We start from the raw sequence: 19086 nt of genomic DNA, 5'->3' as shown, positions 1-19086 counted from the left end.
AGAGATTATGGGCAATGGGGCAATGGGGACTTGGTGCCAAGCTGCAGCCAGGAGCTCCTTGTCTCCAGGGAGGCTGGGCTCACTGCACTGGGGGAAGCTCTAGACAAACACTTTTTGTATCTGGAGGAGCATTAAAAATATTTTTTGGCTGAAAATGCCCCCCCTGTGGGTGGGAGATCCTGCCCAGGCAGCGGCACAGTGGCAGCTTGTCCTGGAAATGTACCTGATGGCAGCATTTTTCCAGTGCCTGTACACAAACTTTAACTGGCTGGAGGATGTTTGAAAAACCACTTTGCTCTGGAGATGCTCCAGCAGCTGGAGCCGAGTCCTCTCTACTCTTGCTCCTGGCAGCTTATCTGGCTGCTTGAACGAGGAGGTCGAAATCCCACTTTCCTGCAGCTCCTGGGCATCACCTGGAGCTTTTCCAGTTCTTGTTCAGATACCCCAAGTGGCACAGCTGCCTGCATAGACCTCCTTGTGTTGGATTTTCTTCCTGCCAGTCCAAAGGCAGAGGTTTCCTTCCGGCAGAGCTGCTGTGGTGCTGCTGCCTGGTGCACAGCCTGGCTCTGCCTGCAGCTGTGGCAGTGCCAGGAGCTGGGGCCAGCCCCACTGGGGCACACAGCATGACTTTATCCACTGGAAATGTCTAGCAGGAGGCCAGTTTGGGAGCCAGAACCAGCCCTGCTGGGCACACAGCCTGGCTTTAGCCACTAGAAAGGTTTAGTAGGCAGAGAACATGACTTTTGCTGCTCTGCTTTGCCAATGTGCCATCCTTCTCCCACAGGCCCACTCCCGAGGAAGCACTCAAGTGGGGAGACTCCCTGGAGAAGCTGCTGCTTCACAAATGTAAGTGTATGTCCATCCTTTCCACTTGTGTTCCATCCAGACACGTGCATGGATGAAGCTGGGATTTCCTCTGCTGATCCCTTCTGGTGTTTGGGGAGAGACAAAGAGAAATTGGGCTGTCCCTTGCCTGCACCCCTTCTCTTCCTGCCTGGCCCAGGGGGGTACTTGGTGACAGGGGCCAGGGGGAGCTGCAGATCAGGGCTGCAGCCCCCCAAGTTGGGGAGGGGAGAGCCAGTGATCTGTGTCTGTGCCCAGTTCAGAGCTGTGCAGTGGAACTGTGGAGCTGGAGCTGCTTTAGGCAGCCCCTTCTCACGTGTCCCAGCTGGGGCACCCCAAATCATGGTCATGTCATACACCCAGCCAGGGTGTCCTGCCCCCTTTGCTGTCCCCACTCTGGCCCAGCCTCCCTCTTGGCTCTCTGTGCGTGCTGAAGGTGTGGATTCAGCACATGGGTGGGTTGTGTTGCCATGCTGGCCTGGCACTGCCATCACTGCCCGTTTGCACAAGGGGTTTTTAGGTGCAGCTTTGCAGGGTTACTGGGTGGGGGTCTCGTGGGGCCATTCCCTGCCTGAGCTGGGAATAGAGACGTGTCCCTGTCCCCACAGACGGGCTCGCTGCCTTCAGAGCCTTCCTGCGCACCGAGTTCAGCGAGGAGAACCTGGAGTTCTGGCTGGCCTGTGAGGAGTTCAAGAAGATCAAATCCCAGTCCAAGATGGTCTCCAAGGCCAAGAAGATCTTTGCTGAGTACATTGCCATCCAGTCCTGCAAGGAGGTGAGGGTTGGCTCCTGCACTGCTGTGTGGCTCCCCGGCGTGGGGCTGCCTGGGGAGCTGCTCACCAGCCCTGGTCTCTCTGCCCACAGGTCAACCTGGACTCCTACACACGGGAGCACACCAAGGAGAACCTGCAGAACATCACCCGCAGCTGCTTCGACCTCGCGCAGAAGAGGATTTATGGGCTCATGGAGAAGGACTCGTACCCTCGCTTCCTCCGCTCCGACCTCTACTTGGACATAATCAACCAGAAGAAAGGCAGCTCCCCACTGTAGACCCAAGGACTGTCTCGGGGCAGGCTGGGAGCTGTGTGTTTACATGGAATGGGGCAGTGGAGGCCTCCTGGGAGCCGGTGGGGGTGTGTTTTCTTCGTGCCCCCAAGCCATATTCCTGCAGCGGACGGACAGGGGCAGCTGAAGGCACCGAGCGTGGGGCCGGGGGCACCGCCACGCCAAGCGGTCTGGTACTGCTGCATGGCTGGTACGACGCCCGCGGGGTGACTCCGGCGTGGATTTTAGCCAGGAGAGAAGCACCCACAAGGCTACTGTGAACATGTGCCCTGGCTGGGAGCGTGGCTGGAAGATGGCGAGCGATGCCAGCTGGGCCAGGAGGAGTTTTGTGCAGGGCTCCAGCGAGGGCACCACAGCACCGCCATGAACACCATCCCGGATCAAAGCCCTGTGCCCTGGCCCACCCCCAGGATGCTGCTGTGCTTCCCCTGCCGTGGTGCCTCCTGGCTCCCCCGAGGCAGCTGTTGCCGGAGCCTGGCGCTCCCTCTGCCCGTGGAGCAGCCAGAGCCGGGCCCTTCCCTGCGCTGGAGGTGTGCAAGCCACCCCCTCCCACCCCATCCCTGGTTTATTTATTGACCTCCTCTAGCTGGACATGACTGTGTAATAGGAACCCCCCCGTGTCCTTTCCCAACCCCAAATGACAAGTGCAATATCGGTGTGTGGCGCAGCCGAGTTCTCCGGCGGAGTGGATGCCTTTTTTTTTTTTCCGAGTGTGTCCCTTTTGTAAGTTGGCAGGTTTTGTGTGACAGAGCCATTCCCTGGCAGCAGGTTAGCTGGGGGAGCCTGGTGTATATATCGTGCCCTGACGAAGGAGGGTTTGGTGATGGAGGAAAGCAGCTCTGGGAAGCGGATGCTCTCCTGACTCTGGATAACAATACTGTGTTTTGGAAGGCAGGGGTTGTGGCTGGCCCTGGCACAGCAGGGTGGACTGCCTGCCTCCCAGTTTACAGTGCAAAGCATCTCTGCAGCTAGAAAAAAAAATACATTGTCATGGTCATAGGTAAATAAAAGGAGAATATAATTTCTTGTAGCTGCCTTTTCTTTGTGGCATGTTTGTTGGCACTGGTGGAGCCGAGCGGCCCTCGCTTCACTGAGAAGCCTGAAATCCTATTAGGGCATGGCTAAAGAAGGGAAAATCTGGTTCCATGGATTTCTGAGCTGTTTTTTTATGATGGAGCAGCTGCCAGATGCTCCTGAGGCCAGGCCTGGGTGTAGCAACACAGTTCTGCCCAAAATGAGACTGTTCCCAAGGACAGTGGTTGCTGTTTAAACAAGGCAGGGCAGGAACCTCTGACCATGGAAATGCCCAGGCACACAAGTGACCTCCTGTAGCTCTGGGTCCCTCTGGGGACACACCAAAAGCAGCAACAGAAAGCCCAGCAGTGCAGTTCCAGGTCTGTGCATGGCTCAGCTGGGCTGTTCCTCCCCAGCAAGGGCAGCCCTTTGGCAGCTCTGGTGTAGGATGCAAATATTTTTTAAAGGTTATTCATGGTGTGTTTGGTACTTGAAATATTCTGGACCACTCACTTGTGGTCAGCCCTGGATGGCCAGGGATGTGCTCGTGGTGCCACAAGACTCTGTTGGGTTGTGGTGTGGCTGCCCAGAGGTGGTGCTGGAGATGCCCAGGGATGGAAGTGGTGTGGCTGGCACAGAGGTGGTGCTGGAGATGCCCAGGGATGGAAGTGGTGTGGCTGGCACAGAGGTGGTGCTGGAGATGCCCAGGGATGGAAGTGGTGTGGCTGGCACAGAGGTGGTGCTGGAGATGCCCAGGGATGGAAGTGGTGTGGCTGGCACAGAGGTGGTGCTGGAGATGCCCAGGGATGGAAGTGGTGTGGCTGGCACAGAGGTGGTGCTGGAGATGCCCAGGGATGGAAGTGGTGTGGCTGGCACAGAGGTGGTGCTGGAGATGCCCAGGGATGGAAGTGGTGTGGCTGGCACAGAGGTGGTGCTGGAGATGCCCAGGGATGGAAGTGGTGTGGCTGGCACAGAGGTTCTGCCCAGGCTGCCCCAGCAATCCCACCTGAGCACAGCTCTCCCCAGCAGATCCCACCTCTTCTGTGTTTCCCTCTTTAACCAGCGAGCAGGTGATGGCCAGGGCTTAGGGCTCCTCTCAGGGCTTGGCTGGAGGCAGCAGGGTGGGGGTGGCTGTGTGGCTCTCCTGGGGACGTTTTTGGCAGCCCAGACTCGAGCCCAGTGTCCCAGTTGTGTTCCAGTCACTGACCCCAGAGCTGCTGGGACCCAGCAGGTGGGTGCACTCTCCCAGCTGCCTCCTCCAAACCAGACCCTCCTTCTTCTCCTGGCATTGCTGAGAACCTTCATCTCCTCTCCCCACCTGGGAGGGTTTCCCTTCATATCTGGACTCAAGACAGATTTTCTTGCACTTGCCCCCTCTCTCCGTCCCCCATTCTCTCCTGACCTCCTCTCACTCTGTCCCAAGTCATCAGTGTTAAGAAACTTCCTGCAGGATCCCTTCATTGCCTCCCCCCACTCATGTCCCCAGACTCCCAGGGGCAGCCCCAGGGGGACTGGGCTCAGGGGGCTCTGGGGGTGCTGCTTTTACCTTCTCTGTGCCCTGAGCACCAGCTCCAGCGAGCCCTCCCATGGTATTGGTGATGCCCAAGAGCATCCCAACCCCAAACCAACCTGCCTTGCCCATGGGAATTATGCCAGCCCAGCCAGGCAGGCAGGCAGGGAGAGCTGGAGCTGCTGTGGGACATGTGGTACAGGAATGTGGTGCTCCACTTTGATCCCAGCAGGGGACAGAGATGTATGGGAGAGGAGGAGCAAGAGGGACCTGGGGTGACTCCCTGGAGAAGATGGAAATAGTCCTGAGTGAGTGGCAGGAGGTGGGTTATTGTTGTAAGAGAATTTATTGCTGACCTGCAGGTTAGTTTGAGTCACTGGGCAAACACCATCCCCACGTGCTGGGAGGCACTGGATTGCTGGGAGAGGCAGGACTGGGGGGAGAGCTGGTGCTGGGGGGCACTGGATTGCTGGGAGAGGAGGACTGGGGGGAGAGCTGGTGCTGGGGGGCACTGGATTCCTGGGAGAGGCAGGACTGGGGGGAGAGCTGGTCCTGGGGGGCACTGGATTGCTGGGAGAGACAGGGCTGGGGGGAGAGCTGGTGCTGGGGGGCACTGGATTGCTGGGAGGGGAGGACTGGGGGGAGAGCTGGTGCTGGGGGGCACTGGATTGCTGGGAGAGGAGGACTGGGGGGAAAGCTGGTGCTGAGGGGCACTGGATTCCTGGGAGAGGAGGACTGGGGGGAGAGCTGGTGCTGGGGGGCACTGGATTGCTGGGAGAGGCAGGACTGGGGGGAGAGCTGGTGCTGGGGGGCACTGGATTGCTGGGAGAGGAGGACTGGGGGGAGAGCTGGTGCTGGGGGGCACTGGATTGCTGGGAGAGGCAGGACTGGGGGGAGAGCTGGTGCTGGGGGGCACTGGATTGCTGGGAGAGGCAGGACTGGGGGGAGAGCTAGTGGTTGTCCTGTGTTTTCGTGGGATGGCCACTGCCCTCTGCAGCAGGACAGGTCTCCTCATGGACCTTGTGGTGGCACTGAAGCTGCAGCTGTGTCTGCTCCGTGCTGCAGGAGAGGAGCTGTGCCACCTTTTCCAAGACTTTGTGCATTAGAGTGAAGGGTGTGAGGAACTTTAAGCATTTGGATGGGAACTGGATGGGGGAAGTCAGTCCATGGAGAGGGTTTGTTCTGGGGGACACTGGTCAGATGGAGATACAGCCCCACTGCCAGAGCAGCTCCTTGTGCAGGGGATTAGGGGACAGGGAGCTGCTACAGGGACACTGAGTTTACAACACAAACAGAAGAGGAACAGAAATGTCCTTATTTAGCACAAAACAAGATGTCCAGGACAAAATCCAGTCATGCAAAGAGAAGAAATGATTGACTTGTCAGTGCCAATGCCACAAGAGTGAGTGATGCAAAAGGGAATTAGGTATTCCTAATTTGAGGCACAACCTCACCCCCAGCAGAACTGCTGCCAGCTGGAGGGATGTGCCCAGGGCAGCAGTGCTGAAATCACAGGGGGTCACCTGGCTGGGGATGGCCCTGGGGATGGAGAATGGCCATTACCTGCACTCAGAGCACCCAAAGCCACCCAGAGCCATGCAGGTGGTGGCTGGCACAAAGGGTGGCAGTGACAGGGTGACAGCCCATCCTGGGCTCATGCCAAGGCTCAGGGGGGTGTGTGCAGGCAGCTGCCCGTGGGCATCGCTGTGGACTCTGCTGCCATTTCACACCGTGGCCAAAGGCTGTTTCCCAGTGTGCAAACTGGTGCCTTCCAAAATAGGGAGCAGCAGATAACGAGTATTTATCTCAGGTCTCAAAATTAGTAGTTGCTGAGTTTCCAGGAGCCCCAACTCAGTGTTTGTTCTGTGCAAACAGGGCAAAGTCCACCCAGCGCGGCTGCTCTTGGGTCATTCACAGGACAAAGCTCACCCAGCACGAGACAAAGCACCCCAGGGAGAGGACTTACATGGGAAAATGGGAATGATCTCCAGAAAGGGCTGAATACTGTGATAGGTTCAAAAAATGGGGTGATGCTGTTTGTGAAAAAGGTTAAGACTCCTGGGAAAAACATCCCAAGGGTTTAACATCACAGTTCCCTCACACCCTCAGGGATGAGGAGGTTGGGATGAACCAAAAGCACTTGGGGAGGTTGGTAAAAGTCTTACCTGTACCAAGGGATGGTTTTGACCCTTCAGGTGATCCTCAGCTCAGTATTTCATCAGCTTCCTAATGCAGCAGCCAGAGGTGGGTGCTGGGGTCACCTGTGATTTACAAAAACTGACGAAGTTCTGAAAACAGCAGCTACATAAAAATGCAGCTGAGGCTGTTGAGAACCTCTTGGATGAAGATTTAATGGGAGAAGATAATGAGGAGTGTGGGCATCTCATGCCAGGATTGTGCTATGAGGCCTGGCTTGGCAGGTGACTCTCCACTGCATTCAGGTTGCAAGGGGGGCTCTATTCCAGAGCTGGCTGGAGCATAAAGAAATAAAAAGGCAAATTTGATTTCTGCAGAAATAAAATGTTGCCTTTCTGACAGGTGTGCACTGTGCCCTGAGACACCCCAGCAGGGCACAGCCTCTCCTGGGCTTTTCCAGGGCACCCATCCTGGAGTATAAAATTACCCAAATAAACATAACATTCTCAGGAGCAAAATAATTCCTTGGGCCACTGATTAGACAAATACTCTCAGAATAGAAACGAGGCTGCTTTAGAGCCATAGACTAAACACAGCTCAGCAGTTGGACACTGAAACTGCCGACACAAGAATTCCCCTGCTCGGGGAAACAGCTGACCTGTGAGTTCCTTCACCCCTCTCGGAGCTCCCAAGGCTTATCAGGAGCACACTGAGCTCTAATTTGGGTGGCAGAGATGCCCAGGAGCCATCCAGAGACCGGCCATGGGGACACCCAGTCGTCTGCACGGTGGGGATGGGGCTGCTTTGGGTTTGTTTGGGGACTTTTGCTCCCCCTGGGTTTGATAAGGGCCTGAGGGTGCAGAGATGTGTTTGAGGGCTCTTGCCTTTCCAGACAGTGACTCTGGTGACCCTCAGGAGAGCTGGATGGAGCAGCTGAGGGGGGTATCCAGCTTGGCGGTGCCATATGTGGATTGCCATCCTGCCCAGGGGAGCTACAGATTCCCTTTGGATGCATCGTTGGATTGAGGCTGTGGGCACAAGTGCCACCGACCTGCCATTAGCAATGCCACTCCTGAGCCATCCAAGGGAGCAAAGACAGAGAAAATAAAGTGCCTCTGAGTAAGAGCCAGACTCAGGCTGTCTGTCAAGGCCATGAAGGCAGCTCAGCTGGGCTGGTGCCAGGGCAGGAAAGGCAGCTGTGCTGAGCCCCCGGGGTTGCTCCCTCACTCCGGAGCTTTGGTACTGCTCATTCTCTGCTCCTTCTCCACATTAGGTCATTTGTGCTCAGCTCCTCCAGCTCACGCATTCCCCGGAGCTGGGGAAGGAAGGAGGAATAATGGGAATAATGCCGCCTCCGGGCCAGCCCTGGGGCCGGGGGGAAGCTAAAGAAAGGACGCTTTCCTTTGTTGCTGAGCAGGGCCAGCACATGGGGAGGGCACCAGGGGGACCTGCTGCCCACAGTGCCCACTGCCAGCATCCCCCACCCCCTCTGGGTACCGCCCAGCTGGGCAGGGATGGAGGATGAACGAGGTTCTCACCTTGGAAAGATCCAGGCCCCCCTTTTCCCTGCCTTCATCCCTTGGCAGAGGATGAGGAAGGGGAAGGTGGGGGAGAGGAAGAATAGCCAAGCAGGAGCAGGTGGGGACTGTGAGTGGTGTTTGCACAGGAGTCATTCACAAGTCATTTCTTGTCCCTTCCTGAACTAATGGGCTAATTATTTCAGGCCACACGTGTTTCTCATGGAAAGTTCCACCGGGTCCCTGCGTCAGCTCCTCTGTGCAGCAGCTCTCTCTTCTCCCCAGTGTGATGACAGTGTTTGGAGACAAGGAAAAGTGGGTGAAACCTCCTGCTCCTGGGGCTGGGGCCAGCAGTGACCGGTCACAGAGCACCAGACAAGCCTCCTGGCCCAGGACAAACCAGCAGCTCGACATCACCGGGCTCACGTGCTGAAAGCTGCTCCCCAGAACAAACACTGCTCTGCTCTTTGATGTGGCTCCTGTGCTTGACACGAGATGTTTGTGTCTGATTTTGTACCCTCTTCCCTTCAACCAGCTCAAGAGAAATCAGAGGGAGTCCTGCAGAGGCTGCTGAGGTGGTCATGGACCTTGGACATGGGACCTGTGTGGAGGGATGGAGAGGGATGAACAGCATCCTACAGCTTTGGGAAGGAGAGCCAAGGTGATGGAGCCAAACTTCTCTTGGTAGCACCAGGTGACAAAGTAAGGGACACAGTCACCATAATGTGTGACAACTTACAGACCTGCAGCTTGGACAACAGGGAAAATGCTTTCATGGTAAGGCTGATAGAGTAGAAAAACAGGCCCTGGAGCAGCAGGTGGACTCCACTGTTGGGAGTGATCAAGACTTGATGAAAGTCACAGCTGACCTGTGCTGGTGCTGACAATAGTCCTGGTGTGAGACAGGGCTGGGCCAGAGGCCCCAGGGATGCACCCCTGGCACACTGAGTGCTTTGCAGCTGCACATGGGCAAGGCCTGCCAGGACACAGATGAAGAGGGGCAGAGGAGCAGGAGGCCAATCTTCACGTGAAGATAAATCCTAAGTTTTTCTACAAGGAAAATATTCAATTCCATGGCTTGAGGATGAGCCCATGGGGCCAATGCCAGAGCTGAGGGAAGAGCTCCTTCCTTTTGCCCTTGGGCCACTCAGCTGTTTGGTTCTGGTGAAAGAAGAGAGCTGAGAGCCAAAAACTGGGCTGGGTTGGGCTGTGGGATGGCAACAGGTACCTCAGGGGGGCATCTCTGCTGTCTCCAGCTGCCCTGACCACACCAGCTGATCTCCCTGGATGTCACAATGATACAATTTTGATCTCCAGATTACTGTTTTTCCCAGAATTAGTTTTTAAAATCTTTTTTGCCTTACACCCATCTCCTGAGCAGCACAGACCACTGTGCAGGTGCAGGATGGGGACACTCTTGAAGCCATTGCCCAATGAATTTAATTGAATTTGTCATTTGTGTGCAAACAATGCAGTTAATTAACTAGATGATCTTTCAGGGAGCCAAAGTGCTGTTAGAAGTAGGAAGTCTGATAAGTTGATGCAGACAGTCTTCCCTTTTCTAAAATAAATAGAGAGGAAGGAAGTGGGATGGGAACCCTTGCAAATCATGTTTTAAATAGTGACAACTTTTATGGCTAAGCCATAAAATCGCAGTTCCTGAAGCACTGGCATGATTTAATTAGATGATAATTATGGACACACTGATTACTGCAGCTTCATTGCAGCCCAGGAATTGACTCCTCAGTCAGTGTGGTGGGTTCCTCTGTGCCTGCACTCATGTGCTGCCAGGTGTCCATGTGTTGGGCAGTTATTTCCCTGGAGTGCTCCCCATGGCTCTTCCCACCAGCTGAGGGTCCAGCCAGGCTGTTCTCAGCAGGCAGGACCATGTCCTGTGTCCCTGGGGGCACTTTTGGGGTGCCCAGCCCCCAGACCTGCAGAGGGGCTCTGAGTCCAGTGACCCATCTCACATGGGACAGTCCCTCCCTGTCCTTCCTCTCCTGCCCAACCAGAAGGCTCAGGAACAGCTTCAGGGTCACCACATGAGGATCCAGAGGGATCTCAGCATGGACCTGCTGGTCCATCATTGAATCCAAGAAGGCTTCAAGGGCACTGCCCCTCTGCAGAGGGGTGTTCTAGAGGCATGAAGGGTTGCTGGGAAGTGTGTCAGCCCTCACTGGCTTCTCATTCAGGCACAATCCACCCTCTGGAGCATGCAGGGCTCCACCTGAGCTGGTCAGCCAGAGACCTCTGTGACCTGCAGAGACACAGACCCCATGAGGGAGGTCTTTACTTACTCCCCTGAAAGCACCTGTGAAGGAAGAGGAGACTCTTGATGTGCCACTTTGTCCCTACAGACAAGAACTTTGAGGTCTCCTGGATCTGGAGAGGCAAAGCCTCCTGAGGAAGCTGGGAAGATACTTTTCTTCTCATGTTCATGGCTGCACAGGTTTGTGGAGAGAATTGTGCTACCTGTCAGCCAGCCCTGAGATCTGCAGAGGGCTCAGACACTGGAGATGTTTTCCAGGTTCTAGTTTTAAAGACTCCATTTCCTTGGTCTCTTTTATGGGTCTGTCCTCTTGCTCTGTTCATCTCCTCTGTTTCCAGGAATGGCTGGAGGTCCCTCTTGCTGGGTAAAGACAGGACTGGGAAATTCAGCTGGTTGTTTTATCCTGAGGGTCTTGTCTCCCCCACATACTTCAAGACCCTGAGATGAGCTGAGTTGGTCAGACCATGGTGCTGTTGACACCAGGGTTGTGGGTTTGGTCCCCATCTGGGCCATTCACTTAAGGGTTGGACTTGATGGTCCTCATGGGTCCCTTCCAACTCAGAACATTCTTTGGGTGGGACTTTTAGAACCATCCAATATGGGTCCTAGAGGCTGGCTTGGCATCCCCTCTGCTCTGTGCTGTGTTTCTCTGCTTGAAGGTCTCTGGAAGGGCATCCCCCCCCCCGGGCTCAGCTGAGACTGGGCCCAGCCTGTGCAGGGGGAGAGGCACCAACCCAAACCTCGCTGCTGCACCTCCCTGGCAGTGCTGCTGCAGGAGCTGTGGCACCCAGGGCAGGGACAGGGCTGGCTGCCATACAACCCCTGGCATTTCTGCTCCTCTTCCTCCTGCCTGGTCCTCCTCCCCCTGCCCTGCCCACTGTTACCCCTGCCCATCCCCTCCTGCATCTCTGCTCCAGGATGATTGTCATGAAAGCAGCAGCTGGGGAATCCACCTTCCTGGGTGAGATGTGGGGGTGTCTCATGCTGCCAGTGCTGCCAGTGCTGCCAGTGCTGCCAGGCCCTCCCAAGGGGCTTTGCATCTGCAGACACATCTGGGCTGGCTGGGGACACTTCTGGCACGTGGCCCAAGCTTTGAACCTGCACTGGTTTGTTTTCAAAGCACAGTGGCCAAATTTTGTGTGGGACTCAGGAGAAGTAAGTGCCTGGGTCCTGGTCTGAGGCCAGGTCTCCATGCAGGACACAGGGAATGGCTTCCCACTGCCAGAGGGCAGAGATAGATGGGATATTGGGAAGGAATTCTTCCCTCTGAGGGTGGGCAGGCCCTGGCACAGGTTGGGCAGAGAAGCTGTGGCTGCCCCATCTCTGGAAGTGTCCCAGGCCAGGCTGGACAGGGCTTGGAGCAACCTGGGCTATGGAAGGTGTCCCTGCCCATGTCAGGGGGTGGGACTGGATGTGCTTTAAGGTCCCTTCCAACCCACACCAGTCAGTGATTCTTTGATTCCACCCCCAGCACTCCCCCCAGGCACCCCAAGTTCAAAGCCCTCTGCTGTTGGACACCCCATTGCTGTGCTCCAAGAACATTCTCCTCCCCTTCCCCACCCTTCCATGGCTGCACAGAGTCAGGAGCAAAGGGCAGACTCTTCCAGCCTGAGGAGACAGATCTGGAGAGCCCCGGGTGGGATCAGGGCTCGTGGAGCCCCACTGGCTGCCCTGAGCCTTCCTGTGGTGCTGCCCTCGGTTATTTCCAGCTGTGGCTTTTGGAAACCAAAAGTGCTTTTGCCACTTTTAGTGCTGGCAATTCAGTAACTGCTCCTGGCAGGGCTGACACTCCACATTTTGTGGAAAAACCTTAAACTGCTCCAGAGTGTCAGAGCAACGCCAGCTAAGGAAAAAAACAAGCAGCAAAACACAAACCAGTCTTTTTCCAATCAAGCTACAGTGTTGTTGCATTTTTCTTAAATAAAAACATATCTCTTTTTTTTCCCCTGGATCCCACTGCTCCCTGCACTCCCCACTGTGCTGAGCTCCCAGAATAACTGCAGCTGGTAATGGCAGTAAAGCCACCCACCCACTCCTGGCTCCCCCTCCACCCCCCTGGGGTGCCACAGACCCCTGTGCCAGGTGACAAATCCTCTGTGGCAGTTCCTGTGTGCTTCAAAGCCCCAGTGTGCCTTTGTGAGGGGCCATCCTGAGATGTCTATCTTCAAAGGCTGGCATAAATCAAGCCCAGCACAGGATGGCAGGGCTGGCAGGACGGGTTTGGTGCTGTGTCCCAGCAACATTTCACTTCTTCAGCTGTGGGGTTGGCAGTGCCTGAGTCTCACTGCACATCCCAGGGGCTGCCCCTGGGTGGGTGTGGGGCATTTCCTGAGCTCCATTCCATCCCACCACATCCAGCACAGGGAAATACAGCCCTTGGTTCAGCCACGAACTCCCAGGTTCATTTGTTTGGACATGGGAGTGCTGAAGATCTGCATGTTCCAGGTCAGGGAAAGGAACAGTCACAGCACTTGTTCATCTGGTTGAAATCCCTCCAACAGTTGTTTGTTGTTGTTTAAATATTGCTTCTCACAAACCTTTTCCTGGCCTCCTGCTGTCTCCCCTGAGAGGGGACCTGGAAGCTCAAGGGGCATCCACCCACCTCTGGGTATGGGGCAGGGGCCACCTTGGTGGGCAAAGGAGGAGGCTCTGGGGGGTCTGCTCTGCAGTGGAGATAACAGGATTTGTGCCAAGATATCTCCTGGAGAGAGAAGGTGGAGGTTCATCCCACTGATGGATGGGGAAGGTGCTCTCCTGCCTCTCCTGGGAAAGGCCCTTCCATGGGGCAAGGTTTGCAGTCTGGTTTCTGCAGACGTGTGAGGAGCTGAGCTTTGTTCTGCTTTGCTGCTCCATCCGAGCACAGCTCAAGTACAACCCACGGTGTGGATGCCCCTGAAGGGCTGGGGCAGCCCTGCCCACCCTGCCTGTGGGGCTCCAGGGGCATTCAGGGCCTATCCCATGGAGCCATGGCCTCGTCCCACAGTGCAGGAGCTTTGCTCCCACCTCAGCTCCTGAGCTGTCCATGTGGGGCCCCCAAGCACTGAGCAGGGGATGGGTCACACTCTGACCCTCTCCTTGTGGGGTGGCCCTGCTGCCTTCCCTTCCACGGGCACAGGGCTGCTTACAGGGAGCTATTGTAGCCTCTTTTTTCAATAAATTACAGAAATCCTCCAAAAAGGCAGTCAGGACCATCCTCTGCCCAAATCCCTGGCAAGGACACCCTGGATTGCAGCCTCAGGGCTCCAGGGCATGGCTCTGATTTCCCATGGAAGGACTGAGCTGTGTCAGGGCTTTTACAACCAGAGCTGGGCTCTGTCAGCAGTGCTGGGAGCTGGGGCTGGGGCTGGGCCAGGCTGACATCACTCCCTGAGTGCTGGTGCCTTGGTGTGCTTCACCACACAGCTCCCTCCAGCTCCCACAGCTCTGTTGGCACCCTCTCCTTGTCCCATCTCAGCTCATCCTGTCCTTCATCCCACAGCATGCCCTGCCCTGGGCACAAGGACATGGCTCCCCTACCCCCTCATTCATGCCCTGACCCTTCTGAAGCAGTTGTGGTCCTCCAGGAGCAGTCTCAGGTTTGGGACCAGATCGAGATGTTGCAGAGTTTCTTAGAACTCTCCTCAGTTTGTGTTTTGGTAATTTCCGTGGCTGTGTCGCTCCTGCCTCCAGCTTGGCTCCTGCCTTCACTTCACACTTTCATTTCTGCAGTCCTGGGTCACTCCTGCTCCATGTGCTGCACCAGAGCTGCTGTGTGGGTGGGGAGAACATCAAGGATGGGGCATCAGGTGGGAACGTGTGAGGGTAAAGGGCTGAACCTGCTGGGAGGACTCCTACACACCTGTCCCAGGTGATGAGGCTTCTCCTAGACGTGATCAAGGGGGATGCCACCCTAAATGCCCAAACCCTTCCTGTCCTTTGACCATGTCCTGCAGCAGGTTCCCCCAAAGATGGAAAAAATCCCAGGTCAGGACCAGCACGAGGTGTATCTGCTGTCACCCAGGGCTGGGCAGGGGAGGGAGGGGCAGTGCCAGCAGGCCCTACGTGGTGACACTGTGGGCTGAGTCACAAGTGTCATGTCATGCCCAGGTTCCTTGGGATTCAGTGATTCAGCTCCAGGAGTCTCTACTGAGCTGCCTGTGCCCGTGACCAGGGCTGGGACAGGACACAGAAGGGTCCCTTGACCTGCAGAGAACTTCAGAGAACCCAAGGCCAGACCAACATGGTGTTCCTGCAGGGTGGGCACTGGCCAGGGCTCCCAGCAAGGATGCTGACAGCTCCTAAGTGACTCCTGCTGGGTTTAACTTCTGACCACCCTTCAGTGGAAAGCACTGCTTGGGTGCTGTTTCTCCTTGACACAACAGGCTGGAAACTGGGGAGATGCCTGGCAGAAAGGGAGTCCTGGGGCTGAGGCTCAGTGGTCTTGAGAGATTCCCAGTTCCTGAACTGGCTGACAGCCCACATGAGGACACAGCAGCCTGGTGGGTCCATCCTGAACCAGGCTTTGCTGCTGTCAGCACATCTTGCCAGGGATGGGTGAGGAGAGCCTGTTCTGACCAGCATGTGGGGTTTGGAAAACTGGGTCCTCAAGTGACTCTGGAGCCTGTGGACCATGCACAGAACAGCACCTTGGCTGGAAGAGAAGGGGATGGGGCTTTGCCAGCTGGAATCACGGGGAGTCTGAGGCAGCCTCATAGCTGGAGCAGGGATGGCTGAATTCTGGTCCCTTCCCCAGGGACTTCCAGCACCTTGTGTGCAGCTCAGTGGGAAGTGGTGTGCAGAGTGCTGGCCCAGTTCCATGCAAGGGGATGTCCTGCATGTCCTCCTCCATGGCCCTGTGCTTCAGGAGGAGCCTCTGGAAGGGGTTGAGGGACCACTCCAAGCAGGGGTGACACAACCCTCTGACCCAGCAGGTCCCTCATGCTGGATGTGCTCTGCACTGCTCTGATGAGTCTGCTGAACGTGTAGCTGCTCTGGGCTCCAAATGCAGTGTGATCCCAGAGGTGCCTCTCCCAAGACCAGGGAGCAGCAGGACATGGCAGTGCAGACATGGCTCCAGAGCATTCCCACTCAGACCCAGAGGCTGCAGTGGCACCTGAGCCCACCTCTGAGCCCATCTCTAAGCCCATCTCTGGTGACAACCTGCCCCAGCCACCTGCTCTCTTCCACTTGATGCTGGTGGTGCTGCTGCCTCTGTCCTGCCTCACATCTCTGATTCAGCCCATGGACTTCCTGTCCTGGAGCTGTCCCCTCAGCCTGCTCAGTTCCTTGGCTTTTTTTCCTGGGAATCTGAGCCTGGCTGGTGCTTCCAGGGGGTTTCTGCAGGGAGGAGACTTCACCACATTGTTTTGTCATTTTGTGCTCATGGCAAGTCTCAAAGCCTTTGGAGGTGAGGTCTGTGTTTGAGTGTTACCAAAGCAACCGAGAAGCCTTTGCCTGTCTGCAGCACATCTGTCCAACAGCTGTTTCCAGGGGGCTGTACCTGTGCACTCAGAGCCTGCTGAACACAGGGCTCTGCCCTCAGGGACGCTGCAGGGGCGTGCAGCTGGTGGGAAGCCAAAGAAGAGCACTTGGGTTTGGTTCCCTGTCTGCCTTAAGGACTGAGCCAGGCTCTGGAAAGTGAATTTACAGCACAAGGCTGAGCTCAGTGTAACTAACTCAGGTACAGGCAGAGTGGGACAGTGCTGGCTGCAGAGAACAAAGGGTCAAGGGGGCAAGTCCCACCAGGAGCAGCTGAGGGAGCTGGGGGGGCTCAGCCTGGAGAAAAGAAGGCTCAGGGGGGACCTTCTGGCTCTGCAATCCCTGCCAGGGGGTGGGGTCAGGCTCTACTCCAGGGAACTGGGACAGGACAAAGGATGTAACCTGAAGATGTTCCAGGGGAGTTCAGGAGGAATTTCTTCACAGAAGGGGGATTAAATATTGGAAGGGGCTGCCCAGTCAGGTGGTGGAGTTGCCATGCCTGGAGGTGTCCAAGGAATGACTGGACGTGGCATTCAGTGCTCTGGTGACAAGGTGGGGATCAGTCTCACAGGCTGGACTTGGTGGTCTCAGAGGTCTCTCCCATCCTCAGTGATCCTGGGATTCTGCATGGCCAAGTTCAGACCCTGCCCACAGCAGAGCTGCTGCTGCCCAGAAGTGACATGCCATTCACTCAGCGACTCTTCCCAGGCTTTTGGCTTTCCTTTTCTATCCATTCTTGAGATCTTGAAGGTCTCTTTGCAGCCCTTTCCAAAAGAAATAACCTTGGGCTTTGCAGTGAGGCTCCAGTTGGGCATGAAATGAAAGTCCCACTTGGGCAAGAGGTTCCAGAGCCTTCTCTGATGTTACCCCAGCACATGCAGGGCAGAGGGCTGCAAACAGCCCTGGCAGTTGGGGCTCTTTGTGGCTGGGACCTTGTGGGAAAATTCCCTGTAGTTGCTTGACTCACAGAGGTTTTCCAAAGGGCTTTGCAAGCAGCACATGCCATTGTGCACATGCAGGGACCAAACAATGCCTGGCCCTGTGTGTGCAGGGAGGAACAGCCCCGTTCCTGCTGCTGTTTCAGATCCCAACAGCATGGAAGGGATTTAGAGCACATGCCACCAGCTGCTGGGGCAGAGGTGTGTGTGGGAGCTGGGCTGCCTGTGCCTCGTGGGTGCCTGTGTATGGCCCAGCCTCACTGCTCAGGGCATGAGTTGCCCCTGGCACTGCTCTGGCCTGGACCCCTCTGTGCTCTCACAGGGCCATGGGCAGGCACAGGGGGGCTGAGCTGCCCCTCCTGCCCTGTCCCACCTCGCTGGGCTCCCACAGGGCCATGGGCAGGTTGCTCAGGTTGGTTCCCTGGGATATGGTCACCCTTCCTTCTGGCTTTGAAAGAGCAACATTTCTGGTGGCAAACTGGTCTTCAGCTATGTCAGAGTGCCCTGGAATGGACCTGGCATTACTGTGAGGGGTGCAGGAGGGTGCTCCTTGCTCCACTCAGGTGAGAACTCACCTGCCTTCAGTTCTGGGAACCCCAACATCACAAGGACTTGGAGCTGCTGGAACATGTCCAGAGGAGGCCATGGAGATGCTCCAAGAGCTGGAGCCCCTCTGCTCTGGAGCCAGGCTGGGAGAGCTGGGGGTGTGCATCTGGAGAAGAGGAGGCTCCAGTGTGATCTGAGAGCCCCTTCCAGGGCCTAAAGGGGCTCCAGAAGAGCTGGAAGAGGACTTTGGATAAGGGCCTGTTGTGACAGGACAAGGGGGAATGGCTTTCTACTAGCAGAGGACAGGGATAGATGGAATATTGGAAAGGAATCCTTCCCTGTGAGGGTGGGCAGGCCCTGGCACAGGGTGCCCAGAGAAGCTGTGGCTGTCCTATCCCTGGAAGTGCCCACGGCCAGGTTGGACAGGGCTTGGAGCAACCTGGGCTGGTGGGAGGTGTCCCTGCCCATGGGAGGGGGTGGCACTGGATGGGCTTTAAGGTCCCTCCCAACTCAAACCATTCTGGGATTCTGAGATTCTGTGACACAGAATAGATCAGCTGAGGGTCCTGGGAAGGGATGAACATGTTCACAGTCACTTTCAGAAGAGGATTCTTCAGGTTTTCTTCACCTTCACAAGGTGCAAATTTTCTAATAGCTGCATTTCAAAGAGGTGCTTGTGTCTGTTGTGAACCTGCATTTGAACTGGAGCAGAACAACTGCAAAGGAACAATTACATGTTTTTAACCTCAGAAACTCAGGGAATGGAAAAAAAAATTACCCTCAATTTCTTTGGGCTCCATCCCAGCTCCAGGACAATTAATTCTGTGTTTCTCCTGAACACACTGGATGTTCCCTTCTGCAGAAATGGTGGAAGATAAGAGCCATGACCTGGCACCAGCTCTGGGTGCTGAGGAATTTTTAACCTCATTTTCTGATAAGAACTCTGACAGAGCCTTCCCAGGATGGTTTGAAACAGTCTGTTTTCATGGGCACTGTGCGAGGTCAAGTTGTTCAGCAAGGCCCAACCTTTGCTGCTGCTGAGCACGTTGAAATCGGGGTGGGAAGCCAGGAAGGCTGTGGCTCTGCAGCCCCCGTGGGTCACAGCAGGGAATGGGCTCCCTCCTTGCAATTCAAGCACCAGGCAGGTCCTGCCCATCCAGGAAAAGGGCAGGGAAGGAAGGGAATTCAAGATGTAAAACTGATGAATGAAGCCCACCCATTGTCCCTCTGCAAGGGGAAGGGTCTTCTGTTGGGATTCACACATTTTCAGGCTGGCAAACCAAAGACAAATTTGCAGGTGCTGCCAAGATAAGAATGGAATTTGCCCAGAGACCTTGAGCTGGTGCAGGACCTGGAAACGAAGCCTAAAGAAACTCCACGGAGTGACATTAATAGAACTCTTTCATAAAGTTCAAATAAGTTGCATTAAGACTGTTTAGATCTAGCAATTGTTAGGAAATATGTATGACCTGATAATCAGCTATAGCTGTGTGATGTTGGGTGGTTTGCAGGGCGTGTGTGGGTTTTCAGATTGTGTGTAACTGTGTGAAAAAGCAGCTCTGAATACAGCCCCTCCTGAAACTTGAATATTCTTACACAAGAACAGTTTAAATATTGTTAATGTAAACATTTTTGTCTCTTCTTCTTCTTCTGCTCCTCTTCCCTTCTCTCCACAACTACCCAGTAACTGTAACCCATGATGAAGAGGACCAAGAAATAAAATACCAAAAAAGAAAAAGCCATAAAATGAGATGCACTCAAGTGATTTATTTAATGATAGGGGTTGAAGTC

The 19086-nt window shown here is 55.5% G+C and overlaps 1 protein-coding gene across 8 annotated transcripts in view; it reads left to right on the top strand.

Annotated features, from left to right (window-relative positions):
- The window catches only part of RGS3 (regulator of G protein signaling 3), a 111581-nt gene extending 108643 nt beyond the window's left edge, over nt 1–2938 (top strand). For all 8 annotated transcript variants that reach the window (XM_071574380.1, XM_071574382.1, XM_071574381.1 and 5 more), the window contains 3 exons: nt 785–846; nt 1452–1618; nt 1708–2938. In XM_071574380.1, the coding sequence (XP_071430481.1) occupies nt 785–846; nt 1452–1618; nt 1708–1893 (415 nt within the window). In that variant the 3' untranslated portion in view covers nt 1894–2938. The remainder of the gene's footprint in view (nt 1–784; nt 847–1451; nt 1619–1707) is intronic.
- The last annotated feature ends 16148 nt before the right edge of the window (nt 2939–19086 follow it).

Source organism: Pithys albifrons, chromosome 20, assembly GCF_047495875.1.
Source record: "Pithys albifrons albifrons isolate INPA30051 chromosome 20, PitAlb_v1, whole genome shotgun sequence".
Taxonomy (NCBI): Eukaryota; Metazoa; Chordata; class Aves; order Passeriformes; family Thamnophilidae; genus Pithys; species Pithys albifrons.
Note: the sequence above shows the minus strand (reverse complement) of the source record. Positions and strands in the feature narration are given on the sequence as shown.